Here is a 17,582-nt window from a genome sequence, read left to right on the forward strand (position 1 = left end):
CAGGTAATTTATTAGCAGCTTTGTAGAAGAAGTACTCCTTGATCAGCGAACTGGTTGATCACATTACTGATGAAATGACGTAACACACACAATTTGGAACCAGCCACAGTTACCATACCTGCTGTCTCTCTCTGGGATTTCTTTAATAGCAATTCTGACTTGATTGCTCAAATCTCGTCCTGCATATACAATGCCGTAAGTTCCTTTCCCCAGAATGACTCGCTCGCCATTTTCATCATATTCATAATCGTACTGCAAAGCAAATAACATTAAATGAAATAGAGGGACAACATTTATTCCATTTGACCCTTTGCTCACAACTACAGTATTGAGGATGCCAGTTGCTTTCTGCAGACCATGGAGTAGGGAAGAAAAACACTTCAAGAAGAAAATTCAGGTATCATGCAGACACGTCTGTATTTCTCCACTGACTGTACAGAAAGCGCTGGCTTCTAAGGTAGCCATTTCAGGTAAATGCATAAAGCCAAGCTAGCCTGTACCTGTTCTGTGTAATTAGGCTTGCACATCTTACTGAACAGCATCTGCAGTTCTGCTGGCAGGTGCTGTAAAAACAAGAGAAGACGAGAGAGGGCACTCTGCGTCCAACTGAAAACTTCGGCTGACACAGAGCGAGCAAGGCAGGATACACTGAAATTTGTTCCAGACGCTCTCCTGACCTGACCACATCTTCCAAAACCAGCCCACCCTCAATTTTGCCACTGCCAGGTCATCCAGCAGAGTGTGCCAATGGAGGTCAGTCAGGATTGTAGCATATTAAGCGTGGGTTTGGCTGAATTTTAATTTCGAAGAGTTTAGAGCCCGTCCACAAACGGTCCTTAGATAGATTATCTGACCTGCCCTCTTGTATAACACAGACATGTAGTTTCACATGCTCACTCCCATGCTAAACCCAGTGGCTTATGCCTAGATAAAGTATTTTTTATTTTCCTCCAAATAAAGACTGTTGTCTTTTTAACAGAAGAGAGCATCCACTACTTCTCGCACCTTGTTTCAAAAATTAATTACTCCCATGGTGAAGTCATGCCTCTTAATTCAAATTCCTTTGGTGTCACTATTTAATTACATTTTTCTTCAACAGATTAAAGAGACCATTAGCACATCGTAATTTCCCCGTAAAAATACCCACCCGCTGTAATCAAGTCACCCACTGCTTTCCCTTTTGCTAAAATAAACAAATTGGGCATCCTAAGGTTCTCACTACGGGTTGTTTTTCTGTCCCACAAGTCACTCCAGTAGTTCTCTTTGTCCCATCTCTGATTTCAGATGTACTATGAAATTCCAATGTCAAAACTAGGGCAGAGGGCTGTCTGCATTCATTATGCAGCACTGACTCTCTCAATTAGTTCTGGATGTCTCTAGAGCTTCAGGACACCAGACTTTCATGTGACAGGACACGGACTTAGATATTCTACCCTGTTCTCTGCCACCTAAAAGAAAACCTAAACACCCTAGTACTGCATTGCACCCAATGGCTCTGTACTCACTTTTCAACTAGCTGTATGTTCAGACAGAAACCCCAGGTGAGAATAGGGTGTAATGCCGTACCCAGGCAAGTAAAAATTTAGCTAACAGAGGTGGTAGCAAAAGGGTACCGTAAGTTCCAGTGTGTTATTGGGCTCAGGGTATAAACAGATTCCCAGCAGAACCAACATCATCATCTGATCTGAGTTCGCTGTTCGCTGCTGTGCTTGCCTACAGATGGTAACTAGCAAAGACAAGCCTTCCTCTACTGCAATTATGTCCTTACTTGTGCAGACAACCTGCCAATAATGTAAATGCACACAATTCCAGTGATGCATGAAACAGACAACAAACAGTCTTTAAAATTTAAAGAGATGCTAGTGCTGCCTGACTATGATTACACTCTGAAGTAACTGCTACAAGAGTCACCCTGTTATAAGCACAACTGAGTTCCAGAGTTGAGTAGCTTCTCAAGCGAATATGCTAAGTGAAATAAGACAGACTTAGCCATGCTGGTTCTAAAAACTAGATGTGGACCATTAAAAAGAATCATTAATTTATAAACAGTATAGGATAAAATTTTTTAAACAATACCTTGTCTAAATTCTTCCAGAGAAGGGATGCGTAATTTACTCTCTTCAGTGAAATGCTACACTAGAAGCCCAAAACTCTTAGCATCTCCGGAAAAAAAAAAAAAAAAAAAAAAAAAAAGGTAAAAATACCTCTAATGAGTCTCCATCACATTCCCCTTCCTCTGTAGTCTTCCCTATTTCTTCAGTGATACTGTTCACCATGTCAAAAAACCTGTTAAAAGGAAAAGGAAAAAAAAACCAAACTAAAGCAAATACACACTTGAGACAAGAGAACACTTCTCTCTAATGAATGAGCCAAAAGATGGTTTTTAGTAAGTATAAACTCAGTGTAAAAGTTTGTATGTCAGCAAAAAGTAAAAAAAGATTTTTGTTTACATTAAGAATAATCAGTCAAAATCTGCAGCTTTCCTACTTCTCCTAAGTACTCCTTTTATATGTGCAAGACATCCATGATGTCTAAAATTATTAATGGAATTCATATTGCAAAATCTATGTATCAGGTGAAATTCTCATTCTATACCCCCACTTCTTCATGTTCAATGAAAGCACTGAAGCATCGTGAGAAGTGCTGAGAAGTCTTACCTACATCCAGAGGAGTTTTTGTAGTGCAGGAAGGCTAGCTTCAAGTTTTTGCTTGAATGAAAGGTGGGTCTATTCTACAACTTTCCATTCAAAAACTCTATTATTACCTATGGCTTCTACCCCTTTGAAATAATGCAAGTACAAACACCACGTCAAGCTAAGGTATGACTTGCTAATCTTCTAAGAAGTGCTCAGATACAAAGGGGAACAAACACAGTAAAAGAATCTGTATGAACTACAATTGATGAGAGAACAAGCTAGGGATTGAGCTGGGAGGTGGCCGCAGCCTTTAACATGGAGTGCTGAAGTGATTTTTTTGTAAAGTTACAGCCTTTCTTAGCACAAAAAGACAAGAAATTTCCTCTGGGAATGCCTTCTGGATCAATTCAAGACCACAGTCCTCAAGCTTACGGAGCAGAAACACAGCTTAGAGAAACTGAGACACCCCTAATTTCGTGCAACAAACCCTTGTCAAGTTTCCTGTAGGGATACTGGTACAATCTTACTTATGTAAACACTATGTTAATGTGAAGGAAATCAAGTGTGCATCTTTGTAATCATAAATAAAATTTTAGTTACAGTGAAAGAGAAATCTTGACCAGGCCTTGCTGTTGCCTGAAATGTTCCCACTTCAGAAAGACCATTTTAAGTTTAGGATGCTTTACTGGACTGAGGGCAACAAACGCTTGTAGGTAAGCCTTAATATGATAAGTATTAGCAAAAGAATTCCACAAAGCATGTAAAAAAAATAATAATTTGTAATCATATTTGTTTCTAATGTTTGTCTGAATTTGCACTTTGACCCTGCAAACCTCATACACCTCCAGGGTACTGTAGTACAAAGCTTTTGCATGAAAGATAGTGATCACTGAGGATGCTCAGATGCTCAGATCAACTTTCACCATACTTTTGAAACGGTCGGTCCCTGTTGTGCATGCAGATACCATCACAGGCCATGTTTTCCCTGAAATAACAAGCGACACACCTTCTGCAATGAAGTTCTGTGCAGAAATAGATTTGAAAGTCATCAGAGTTGTGCAGCACGTACAGGAAACAGCATCGTTCTTCAAACTTCGAAATGCTGGAAGAAGAGCCAAAAAGAACATGTTACTGGAAAGGTACATTCGGATTCTGCTGGCTATGTCAAACCCTCCAGATCAACCCACTTCATATGGCAAAGCACCAGATTAAACCTAAGCAGCCATAGTTTCTCTTCGTTGTTAAACTTGACTCTTGTATCCTCCAAAGTACACATTCTGCTGATTGCTATCATTCAGCTTGCCCCCCTAGTCCACACATTGCCCAAGAAAGAGGAGGAGCAAAAAAGTTAATAGGATTATTTCCATTGACCTGAGTCATTTCCAGTCCTGCAGCCAGGATGAAACATTCTTTCAGGATATTAGAAAGCTGGACTTTGAACTCAAATTATGAGTTATTCATGCTTTAGAAATCAGCCACAGCTCAGTTCTGAACACAAAAACTTCTGATCAGCTCCTTGTGAATTTGTACATTGATAATATGTCGGAAAATTATTTTAAAATTAAGTCAAAATCAAAAAATGAGGTGAATGACTTCACCACCCTTGCCCACCCACACCTTTCTTAGTTTTGGTTTTATCTGCTATAACAGCAGAACAAAGATAATGAACAAGTATGTATGTCATTTTCTCATGGATGCACAGATGTCCCAACAGAAGAGCAGAAGAGGTGCAAACTCTGGTACAGTTTCAGCTTCTACCCCAAGTAGGCTGCAGCTCTTGCAAAGATACTAATTCACCAGAACTGTTCTACATGTAGGTCACTACTGTGCTGCTTATAGAAAATATTAAACATTATGTGAAATAGTTTTCTGTAACTTTTGTCACATGTTGAGTGCCAGGTGTCAAGCTGATTCAGCATAATTGATTGTTACCATATTAGAAAAGAAGAAAAAAAAAATGGCTGGGGTATTACAAGGGAATATAATGTAGCATTTGAGAAACCAAGACAAATTAAGTCTCCTTGTTAAAATTCTTAAGGTACTGGACAAAGTCCACAGTCTTAAGGACATCAACCTACGTTAGCTGGATCAAGATAGCCATCACGTTCGCATGGCACAATAAAGTAGAATGGTATTCTATGTTATGCCAAAGAATTGATTTGATTAACATAATAGTTTTTCTTTAAATATCAGGAAATACTTGTAATTTCCCACCTTTAATAGGAGATCCTTGCTGATCCTTGCATCTTTTTATGATTCCTTTATTGTAGAGCCGTGTAACTTTTGATAAACAAATGGCTCTTCAGACAAGCTGGGGGACCTGCCTTTCATAAAGCTACTTATGACAAGAGCAAGCTTCATTATAAGAATATTTGTCTTTGGGTGCAGTGACACATTTATTTTTATGCTAGGAAAAATTTGTAAGTGCTAAGTAATGTACGCATCTGGGAAGGCAGTCACTGTCACCAGTTTATAAACTAACTTTTCCTTCAAGATTTTCAAGCATATAGGTAAACTCTCCAGATAAGGAGTAACTGATATTAAATGAGTTGCTCATTCATTTCAAGTTCCATGTGACTTTAAACATTTTACTGAATAAACTGTCAGTTTAAACCTGACATGCACAGAAGCCACTGACTAAGACAGCAGCAAATAAAAGTGTAAGAATGTGGTGTGTACATAGAGGGTAGGCAAATTCATAGATACTTAAGCCCTTTAAGCGAGCATTTACGTTGCTTCTATGTTGCTTTCCTCCCTGAAAAATAGTTGCTAAAGTGAAAAAAAGGAAGACTAAAATAAAACCAAGTTATAAAAAGAGACAAGATAATTTGCTCAGGAAATGCCTCATTCCAACAGCTCCTAAGCACACATAGTACCCACTCCTACAACAGCAGAACTGGGGCTGAATTTGCGAAACTCTGACGACAAAAACGGAAGCACAATGTAGCATGGCCTTGAGCCTGGCTCGTGTGCATTCAGAACTCCCCTTAGTCAACGAGAAATACCGCAAATGCTGTAACTACCGCTTACTAATACTTCCAGATGAAGCAGCAGATAACAGTTGAGAGCATTGGCAGCAACCACAGAAAAGCATCTCCATGGAATTTCTGTCTGCTTTCTAGAAGTGCAGCAATACAGACACCTCCCATTGCTGTAAATAAGTAGTCTGACGAGATTCTAAGCTCCAAGAACTTGGGATGGAAGATGAACATCCTTGTTGTCAATTTTTAAGCTATGAAGAAAACTGGATGCAGACCTGAATCCAATTTTTTCACTGTTTCTAACACTACATTCATCAGCATGACCTCTGAGGCACCCTCCCATAGAAACAACACAAGTAGCAGTTATTTCATAATCCAGTGCTTGTCCCAAACTCTGAGAAAAAACCACCTTGTAGTCTAGCAGCTTCAGTCTGCTACTTTATTTTTAATTTTTAAATTGGAAAAATAAAGATGGTATCTTCTTGCTTATATGATGTTAGCTCTGCAGAACAACTAGGAACTTTTCTGGATAACATAAAATGCAAAGCACTTTGGGGTAGAAGACGTGTTCCAAAAGCTCTGATGAAGCCTTTAAGATTAAACAGTACTTTTTGGCCCAATTTGATAACAAACATTTGTGTTTGAGGTCAAGAAGGCATATGACAAAAGCAGAATTATTTACATTGGCGCACAAACTGCTATTCAATGGGTTTAAGTTAAACCCAAATACTATGACTCCCTGCATACAGAGTATGATTTAGCACTGCATTGCTCAGAGCTCTATGTACTTTCCAAGTCCCTTCACAATTCTTGAGAGCTGAGTTCTATTACTCATAAATAGGATGCTGATTACACCAGCTGTTACACAGCACACAGAAGAAGTGACCCCTCAGTCACTTCCTTGAAGTATTTACCAAAAACATTAGCTATTTCAATGCTAGATGTCTCTTCAGACCTTCTGTCTCCTTATGTAATGCAGTAAATATTTATGGAAGCCTTTGTTGAAAAACCTTCCAAGATCACATACAAAGACCTGCCTTGTATGTTAAGGTGGCACATCTAAAAGCAGGCTCTTACTAGTCTAGAAAGGTTGAGAATCCTCATAAAGCTGGAAACTCTGCCTTCCTAGACCACTTTTAAGTCCAGGAGCTTCAAAAGAGCCCAAAATAGTCTTGATACAAAAACAGATTAGAAGCAGACATGGTTCTGAAGGCTGTCCCAGTCTAAAGAATATCTGCCTTCATAAAACTAGGAAAACACCTGAAAAACACTGAAAAATTAAGTGATCAGAAACTTGCATTTACTTAGAAGAAAAAAAAAAGAGAGAAAAGAGGCTTATTCAGTGTAATACTTGCATAAAATAAAGATTTCCCCCTGCAGCTCCTCATGGAGGCAGCCAGAGATTTTTCTAAGAATTCACAGTGACTCTTGGCTCACTATGAAGTCTTCCAAATAGTTCTGGACATATGTGCAGATGAAAAGATTGGAAATTCAATTGATAAATTAAATGACAGTTGACAGTTTAAATAACAAATGCAGGGAGGGAGAGTACACCAGAAACAATACTGACCACAGTATATTTTAATAAGAGGGCGGGGGAAGTACAATAAATAAATACTTTTTTTTTTAAAAAAAAAACTTTTTGTTTTTCCTTTTTTTTAGAAGCACGCAAAAATATACTGTAACCAAAACCTAAACCAAAACCCAGACTGAACTAAGTGTATCATTGCAGTTTTTGCCTAAAATAAGCTGACTCCCACAGGACTGAATTTCTGTGCCTATTGATAGTTTGTTTTTTTAAGTTACTTTTTGGAAGGAAAAAGAATCATCCATCTGTGCAAAAACATCCTGCAGACATAGCAACAGCTTTGTGTGTATGGAACAGTTATTAGAACAAAGCAATGACTATTTTTTAAAAATGAAAAAATATAAGATTTCTGGACTTCTTTTAATTACACTAAAGGCAAACATCAAAGTATAAAGTTGTAGGATGCCAAAGTATAGATAAAGCCTAGGGAAAAAAAAGAAAGAGACTAAGATGAAGAGCTGATCAGAAGACTTCACAGCAGTGGTAGAACACTACTTTCTTACTATCAGAAGATACAAATTGCAAGGCTGGACCCTGCCAAACAGCATTCACACTACATTCAACCTAGGCTAGCAAAGCAGACCACTAGCTTGGATTTGGCTGTTCTCTGCTGCCAAATTGTACAAAATCCAGGTAAAGAATTCTCCCTATAAGAAGCCTCCCTAGCAGACAGAAAATATTTTGCTGAAATCAAGCAAATAGATGACAAAGTTTCATTCTTTGTCAGTATCCCACAAATCTTGTCCCAAAGAGGGAAGTGTGCTGAAGAAAGATAGCCTTGAACATATAGTATCATTCTCTTCTAATCCAGTCACACCAGTCTTGCACAAGTCATTCCTGATCCTATGATTTATTAACCCATGTTAGCCTACTCTACATGAATCTTCAGGACGTCAGGGGTTGGGGTGGTTTTTTGCCTTTTTAAAAATTTTTTTCCTTTCATTTTTTTCCCCCTCCTTCCTCTTCTATTGACTGTTCTATTTCTGTTGTCTCAAACAATCTTCACGTTTTCACTTTGGGGTCTAGCTACCACTCTGTGACGACAGACTCCTCTCCTTATGGGCCTTCTCTGAGACAGTTTTGCTGCCATATCCATAAACAGACACAAACAGAAAAAAAACCCAAATAAATGTACACGCTCCCACCGAAACCCAACAAAAGGTAAGCAATTAAGATATTGGAGGACACCCTGCTCTTGTCAGTCCCTCAAATCCTTCCACTCTACATCCACATGTTACTTCCTGGCTTACATCTTCTGTGCACCAGGCAGCTCCTGGCTGTGATAGAACTCAGGTAAAAATCACATAAACCATTGACAGTTAGTTTAATTCAATCTTAATTAGCACAAAGTGACTACTAACTTTTGGGAAATTAGTCCTTTAATTCAACAGGCTATGTTTTCTAAATTTTTACATAATGCACTCTGCAAGTGGTTATTTCTGAATCTGGAATAAGACTCCTGGGGCTTCACTTTGAATAGGGCACCGGTGAAAGTACCTGCAATACTCTGCTCTAATTCTGTGTCTGTTACTCCACCAAGAAGCAGCTTAATACAATACTCGTTCAATTACTCTTTTAATTTCAAAATATGAAAGGGAAACAACCTACCTTACTCCCCTGATGGAAGCAGCACTGAAGTTCCATTCATGGATACCCTTCTGTAACATGTAGAAGAAAATAAATAAATAAAACATTCCTTTTTATAAATGAAGTGCCAGGGAGGCCTATCTTCTAGACTGAAACTCAAGAGATAGAAAGATAAACACTTGCATTACAACAGCCTATTACCTTTTAACAGTGATTCTTCAGGATATTTTTTCCCCACCCAAAACCAAAGCAACAGAAGTTCTAGATAGAAGTTTTTTGTTTGTTTCTTCACTGTTTACTCTGCGAACACAATATACTATTTCTGAAAGCATGCAAAACAGCAGATCAGAAGGGCTGCTAGTATAGCCTGGTCTGGGTGCTGAACCTGGGGCCACGTGCAACCCTCTGTAAAGTGGGGGGAAAAATTCCACCTCAGAGTAAAAAAAGCCTGCCCTGCATGCTCAGTGCCCTAGCGTGTGGGAAGACCAGGTGGAGAGAGCTACAAGCAAGAAGTCTGATACTGGACAGCAAAGTGGGAAATAAGCAGGATATAAGCAGGAGGAATTGCTCAGGGAAGGAATAAATCTGAAAGCCAAGTGTCCAAAGAAAGAAAAAGACTTCTAGTTCCCTAGGAATCCAGAAGAGAGCTTTAAGAATGTAGCAAAACCCCTAAGAGCTGCTGGACTAATAAACAAGGCTGGAAGAAAGAAGCCACCCTATGAAAACACAAAGGGCCAGGTCTCACTCTATTTTCAGATTTTTTCAATTTACATCTGTCACATTCAGCAGAACTGAGTTCTCTTTTGTAGAAAGTCATACTGCTCTATGTTTATGTTCTAATAAAACTGTACTGTAGGAAACAGAAGCCTTTTGTATCTTCTAATGAAAACATTCTCCTTTCAGGAAAAGGTAGAACTGCACCACCTCATAGTCCTGGCAACCTTGGGATCCCACCATAATACACAACATGCTTGAAGAATTTCTGCTTTCTAGAGCTGAATTTCATTTGGCATTTTAGTGATCTGAGCAATTACAAGGCACAGGGGCACTTCTTGCTGAGAGGTAATTTATAGCATAAGGACAGAGTGTCAAACAAACATAATCAAATGTATTCCAAAAGATGACGTGAAGGTGTGTAGCTTATAGAACATTTCATGAACAGTGAGATACAGAGAAGTCAGAACAGATACACTGCCAAGATAGTTGCACAATGTTCAGGAAATGATAGTGGAAATTATTCTCCCAGCTATAACAGCTTTCTATAAGGCTTCCTACATCAATTTTCTCCTCCTCCGTAATTCTTTCCCTCCTGCTCAAATCACATTAAAGGTTGTGAGGCTAATATAAAATGCGTAATAAAACGTACCAAAAATACAAGCCAACATCTTTCATGAAGCACAAGCTTCACACTACTGTAATTGTGAAGCACAAAGCAGTAACTCCAGTATCTCTTCAATGTTAAATGCAGGGGAAGGGTTTCTCCAGTGGGGTGCAGGGACAGGAGAACAGCTTGATATTAAGAAAAGGTGGGACTGCATCTTGAACTGGAGGTATTAACTGAAGCTAGTATGAAGTGTTTGTGAAACTACTATTCAAGTTGCCTGGTTCTCTTGCATGAAGAAAGATCACCAACTCAGTCCCTCTGCTAGTAAGGAGGGTGTATCTGCACTGTCTTACTCCTTCCTCCACATACAAATCCTGACACTTTCCAATCTTCCATGCTTGGAAACTCTCTTCAGAGCGTAGGTATTGGTACTTGTCCAATTCCCACTATTGGGAGTAATCTAAAATCCAAATAACTTAAAATATATGTCCTGACAGGCACAAATGCTTCTTATGCTTCTTGAGCATCAAGTATTATGGGTTTTACCTGTCCTTTACATGCAACTTATCTCCCAGATTCATACATCTTTTACTTAACACATGAAGTTAATGAAACACATGAAAGCAATGAAATAATACAAAAGTTATGTCCCTTGTGATTTTGCCAAGTTTTGAATACGCTGGCGTAAATATATCAGGCATGCTATCCAAATTCAGCATCTGTTCTTTAGTTAGGCAAAAACCCACCAACCACCCCAAAAAACCCCTCATCAAAATGCATTCAGAAGCCAACACAAAACAGACAGGCTGTTCTTTTTCAAACTTGCAAACAGCACTGCTGCATTCCTCTAACCCCATGCGGAAAGGGCTGCTAAAATTTGGCAACTGCAAGGCAAAAGTCATGTGCATTCTACAAAATATAATGCTGTCTGATTTTTATAGGTGTTTGTTTATATTAAAACTTGATATTAAGGGCATCAGTGTTAAGATATGCTGCTAAAGAAGCCATGGAAAGGGAAGAAGCCACATTATTTATCCTGGTATTGTCTGTCATTTGCCTATTTATTACAAAATTGCTGGCTGTAGGTTCCACTGAGTTCCAGTTCAGGTTTGAAATGGAAATTCAGTTTCTTTGTGCATGAAAGAAGCTCATACATTTTGTAATTCACAAATCCGATTCTTAGAGCACTAGTTGAATTTTGGAAAATAAGTACAACCATTAATTTATGAGCCAAAATGAACAGAAATCTGAAGCGTGAGCTGGTAAAGCTCCGACAGACCTATGGTAGGTAGATTGAAACTGGATAGTTGAAGAAGGTTCCAAACACAACTGTCTAACCTGCCCTTGCAGTAGGACAGGCAGTCTTTGCTTGTTAATCAGCCCCTAAAATGTCTGTTTTCAGCCTAGTAAGGACCAAAGTAAGAGTCTTCCTCTCTGCAGTGGGCTGACAGATAATGCATCAATTTCCTGCACATAATCTCTTACCAAATGCAAGTATTATACCGGTTATATTCAACTGAAAAGGAAGCCGGTGTCTCCAAATTTTTCTAGTTCCTTTTCTCCCTGTAAGGTTTCTGATGCATTCTAAGGACACTGACAAACTTGCAACAACAGACTAATTGTACAGCTGAAGGGTAAATACGAAATTGCCCACCGCATTCTTTTGATGGGTATTACAGCTCACAGGGCAAAGGTGCCTGTACTGAGTACCAGTCAGATCCCAGGCTACTGAATGTGGTCACCACAGTAAGGATTCTGGCCAGAGCAAAAGTACTAGAGAGTGCATTTACAACTGACCTTGTTTAATGCTATTAACACTAGGGTGGCAAAAATAGGCAAACACTAATCTGCAGAAAATACAGAGATACATTACAGAAATCAGGAAGGAGAGGGGAAAAAAAAAGAAAAGAAAAAAAAGGTATAACATACTATAAAGAAACTTTAAAAGTGAAATAACAGAATTACTACAACTGAAAATACTACAAAGCAAAGGTTACAAACTGTGAAGCCGAAACACCTATCTACTGAACACCAAACAGGTACAGGCTAATCAAAGTCCTTCTCCCAGTCACAGAATGACTGGGCAGTCAAGTGACATAGCTATGAAAAAGGCATTGCTGAAAGTACCAAGCAAGTAGCTAAAAGATACATGAACGCACCATGAAATACCATTTTTGGAATATGAGTGAACATGAAAAGGTTAACTCAAGCTGGAACATCAGAAGTCATTGCAAAGAGACACCATGTGTGTCCAGTACACCAAGCCTCCTTGTTTTCCTTTAAAAAACCCAAACAAACAAAAAACCCCCACCCCAAATCCCCCAAAACAATAAACCAAAACCAAACAAAACAAATAAAACCACCAAAACCACTAAAAGATATTAGGATTCTCCTTAAAAATACTCTAAGGTAAACAGAGAGAGAAAGAAAGTTTTAATATAAACACTGTGTTAGCAAAAGAACAAATGTGTATGGAATGGCAACGAACAAATTCCAACTGAAAGCTAGAACACAAAGGAATGCTCTTCTCCTTCACCAGCAGTATTCCACTCTAGGCTCTTCTAGAGGTGCAGAAGCATTCTCAAACTACTTTCCAGCACAATCAGTCATCTATGAAACCTACATTAGTATTCAGATGGAGCTTGACCACTTTATGCAAAACATTATATTGCAAGAGTGTCTGCAACAGAGGTGAACAGGGTTCAATAGTCCAGAAAATTCTTTCTAGTCCTATGTTCCTTCTTATGCTATACATAAGCCACTTAACAGAATGGAAAGTATTGTTTGGAGGTGAACTACATATTCACAAAAGAAGGAAAGCCTACAAAATCCAAAGAAATACACATGTACGAGTAGTTTTTAAATATATTAAATTCTGAATACAGAAATACTTTCAGAACGGATATTTTCCCATACCAAGGTTTACTCTATAGTACTAACAAACCATTATTTAACGTGTGGTAAAAATTGTTTTGTCCAAGAACTGCATACATTCATATTTTATATTACTCTCAGAGGCTGAGCCTACTTGGAAAAACAACATTCAGAATAAACCACAAATAAAGAGAAAATCATTGGTCTAGGCAAACATTTCAGTTTGTGCTCTGACTATGCTATTTCAGCCACTGTCCATGAACATTTTCTCATGAACTCACAACAAAAATTCTAAACAGTACAGCCTCACATATTCTGCACGCAAAAGCGTTTCTCCTTTAACAGACTACAAGCTCAAAAGCTGAAGGATGGATAACCTGAAAAACATCCCTTCACTGTCCTATCCTGCAGACAAACAAAATGCAGACATGGAAGAATGAATAGCGCTACTTAAAAACTGCACCATCTCCAGTGCTGTGCCTCCATCTGACTCAGCCTCCATTCAGTCTTCATATACCCCCTCCACATTCCCATGCTCCCATCCTTCTCCGAGGTTCCTCTCTGTCTTCATTCTTACCAACATTTTATTTCCTAAGCATCCCAGAATGCAATAACCACTCTAGGTTTTCCTCTCCCCTTGCATCTCCATATTTTCTAAGCTGCTTTCCAAATACATCTGGCTATCTCACACCTTGACATACGGACTTCCCAGCTTTTTCAATTTCTAGACCTTCTGAGCATCTATCTATCCTTCTGCCAGATACTTCTTTAGCTTTTGATTGTTTCCGCTCTCTTTTAAGACACCAGCCTCTATCACTTTCATATTAAAGGAGTATTTACCACAGCTGACAAGCAATACTGCAAGTAGAGGAACAAGATCGTTCTGTTTGTATAAGTAATTTTATGCTACATTATTTATGTGATGGCAGTATATTGTAAATTACTTAGGAAACCTTAAGCAACAGACTTCTTGTACATTATACAGTGGTTTAAAACAACCTTAAAGATAATGCATTTAAAAAAATGGAGATAAAAGATCCGTTGAACAACAAAACAAACAAAGAAAAAATTAAGAATGCCATATTTTTTTTTAAAAAAAAAAAGGTATGGCAACGTATGTCCACAGTATCTTCCTGTGTGTTACGACACCCTTCTCCTTTGCAGAATCCATTATTAAATGCAACCGTTTACATGTTATGTGCCTTACCTACCATGCATACTTTTAAATTGTGAAAAAAGTTACAACTACAGACATCATGATATACCTTGTCATCGGGCAGCACATGCCAGATAGATACAGTCTTCTCTTCAGCTTCGCTGTTGATGGAGAGATATGAGGGCTGATAGATTTTTGTTGGTTCTAATATCAAAACCTTGTAGAAAAAACAATTTTTAAGAGTTAGTACAAAATATGCAGAACTGCAAAAAGTATTAAAATCTGTTAAAACTATTTCTGTAGTCATACCATAGCAGGAAAAATAGGGAAAACAGAATGAAAATAAAATTTTAGGTACTGGGCTAGTTTAGTATGGCTGACAGCAACTTAAGATTAAAAAAAAAAAAAAAAGGCCAATTTTAATTTCGTTTCTTATATAAAGCTATTATGAGTTAATTGGTAGCACATATCACAATCACCCACATGATTTCTCTGACAACTATCAGATTCTGAAATTTTTCTGTCACAATGCCATTCAAGAATGTCCATCTCCCCTGTGGAAAGGATTCATGATATACCTTTATCATCTTTTGGTAGGAGTGCATTTGGGTAAAATCAGAAAAACACATCAACCTAGAGCTAGACTGAACTGCTTTTGATTTAGAGCACTGTGAACTTTAGCCACCAGATCAGATCATTTTTCTCAAAAGCAGCAAGCAGCACTGCAAGAGGTTGACACCTAAAGATTATATAAGATTTCCCGTAACAAGTGAAACAAAAAATAGAACCATCATGTAAAAGAGATGGGATGCTATGCAGCAAGATTTGGTCTAACCACTTAGTAAAAGAAGCCAGACACTCTGCCACTTCAATAATGTTCTGGCAGAATTACCTCCAGATCTTTAAAGCTTCCAGCATGCTTTAAAGGAAAAAGTCGACAAATTTTGGGTATTTGAAGTGTGGTCTCTCATTAGAACTATCTATTTTAGATTTCCAGTGGTTAAAATCTGATGTCTAAACCACCAAATCTATATTGCCTGTGTTGAAGGTATTCTCATTATTCAGAATGTTAAGTATTGTTATTAATTCAAGAAAAAGCTACTCTCTTCCACTGCAGCAGGCATAGGAAGACTTTTAGCCCTCAGTGTTTAGCTGAAAGACATTTATAAAATAGGACTAAGTTAAAAATAATTAACAAACTGATAATCTCCTTCCCTTCTTCTGCCCCTCCCTCTCCCATAAAAGCTCAAATCATATATAATCTTCAAAATATCCAAGATACAGAACTTCTCATTTGAAAATTTTTTGAGTTCAAAGAATTGGTTTAGGAAATGACAACTGCCTGGGGCAACTTGGTTGTTAAAGAAAATGTATTTTGAATGAAGAAATTTAAAGTGCTGAAGCTGCTAAATGGCAGAACCAAGTCTCATCCCTGGTATAGGCCTAATCCAAGGCTGGTTTAAAACATAGTGAAGTTAATCAGTAGGAGAATAGAAAAACAACAGATGATCAATTTGTATACACAGTTGCTCTCAGAAACCCAGGTGTTTTTACAAAAATTAGTATATGTGAATAGAAATTGCTTGTTCAAAGACTTGTTCAAAGTCCTTGTTAAAGGACTGTGTGAGTTAAAGCAGGCAGAAAGAAGATCATGATGCAAGGAGGACCTTGAAACCAAGGCAGAGACTGGAACCAAATAGATGAATCAACTGGGACAGGGTCAGGTGATGGATTCGCAGAACTGACAAGACTAAAGCGAACTTCTAAAAACTTTAGACATTGACTAATGATTTGGTAAGTGTATATAAGCTGTGCTGTATCCCTTTGTTCTCAGCTACTCACTGATGTGGTGGCCCAACTCTGAGTTGTGATTAAAGCAAGCCCAGTGGTACCCAGGTCTGCGTGAATTTTTCCTTTAACATTGGTCTACGTCTATTTTTTAAAAAACCCAAACATATAGATCTAAACAGGAAGTCTTGGAAAAAGCTAAGGCTTAGAGTTAAATCTAAGCTATGTCACCTCCCACAGAGTCAAGGAGCTCACAGATACACTGGAAGAAGCACAAAGCCAAATTTTGAGAAGTACCTAGGCATTTAACCCTGTAAATGATGACCAGTGGGATTCAAATGTATCGTTTGGCATCTCCAGGCAGTTAAAATTTCTAAAACCTGGGTTAAAACCATTTCATAAATTGGAGTTTAGCCCACAGCAAGTTACCCACATGCTGTGTCATTTCTTCCTCTGAAGGCCAAAAAGAGGATGATGAGACCGATGCTACTAAGTAACTGACAGCTAAGCTAGTACGGATGGACAGCAAAGTTTTCAAGTTCAAGCTCTGAGAACAATTCACAATAAGTAAATCTGCAAAAACCTTCTTTTAGAATAAATTATTTGCAAGAACCTGGGAGAAGCGAGGGAAAATAAGGTTACTAGGTTTCATTTTGGTAACTTGTTGAATAGTGTGATTTTCTCTCTAAATAGGCACAAATAGAACTTTTGTATCTGTCTGCAACACCCAGAATAGTTTCCTGTACAACACAATCAAATTATGTGGTCACCGGGTTTATGCTTTGGCTCATGCTATTGCCATGATCAGTTTTGGTTTGTCTCTTAATATTAATAAAAATCCAAACCATTTGATTCAGTTTTATACGTCAGAGCCTATTTTGTCTCTAATTGCATCATTTCATCATCAAAAATCTAAAAAGAACAGAGCCCTTGCCTTTTACAAAAACCAAAGGATTCAAAATATTTTTTGCTTCCCTGCAAAACTTTATGCTCATTCTCACTGGAGAAGGAGAACCAGACTCCCTAGAGTCTCATGTTGCTTCCACTTTACTGCCTCAAGCTGTTGCTGTTCAAGACTGGAATCTTCCTTATGGTTTATTATCCCATCTACAGGCAGAAACCAAAAGAACTGTACAAAATAATCATTATGCACTTCCGAGTATCTAGGAGGCAACAGAACCACTATTTAAAACAAAAAGCTGTATTTGCTACTGGTTAGCTAAAAGGAATACCCAAGACGTTATTTCCCATACATATATCGTTAGTACGTACAGGGAATAAAGATCTTTTCACAGTATACTTTCAGGGCATTGTGCAACACCCAATAAAAACTTTTAGCAAAATGTTTGTGGAAGAAATCAGAAAAGTGTGTATAGATATATATACACATGTTTATAGTGCAATGTTGTTGAAATACGCAGTCTAGTTCCTGGAACAATAGATTTCTGACTGCGTGGGCTGGTTTTTAACCTTTAACACAGCACAGCAGTAGGTTATGCAAAGCCTGCTGAGCTAGAAAGAGACTGAAATTAAGTATCTTTGCTTCAAAACATAATATAGTTAATGTAGTATCACCTGGAATACACTGCAAAGGTTTGCATCGGTAGCAAACACTAAATAGCAGAGTTCTGTCTTGACTTTTTACCTC

At 38.1% G+C, this 17,582-nt stretch overlaps 1 protein-coding gene across 1 annotated transcript in view; it reads right to left on the minus strand.

Moving 5' to 3' along the window:
- The window catches only part of MAP3K5 (mitogen-activated protein kinase kinase kinase 5), a 108,575-nt gene that overhangs the window by 27,368 nt on the left and 63,625 nt on the right, over positions 1-17,582 (minus strand). The window contains exons 11-15 of the mRNA XM_055810378.1: positions 14,256-14,363; positions 8,814-8,863; positions 3,643-3,738; positions 2,205-2,286; positions 119-252 (exon numbers count right to left, since the gene is read on the minus strand). Of these exons, the coding sequence (XP_055666353.1) occupies positions 119-252; positions 2,205-2,286; positions 3,643-3,738; positions 8,814-8,863; positions 14,256-14,363 (470 nt within the window). The remainder of the gene's footprint in view (positions 1-118; positions 253-2,204; positions 2,287-3,642; positions 3,739-8,813; positions 8,864-14,255; positions 14,364-17,582) is intronic.

The sequence above is a fragment of the Falco peregrinus genome, chromosome 7 (assembly GCF_023634155.1).
Source record: "Falco peregrinus isolate bFalPer1 chromosome 7, bFalPer1.pri, whole genome shotgun sequence".
In the NCBI taxonomy this organism is placed as follows: Eukaryota; Metazoa; Chordata; class Aves; order Falconiformes; family Falconidae; genus Falco; species Falco peregrinus.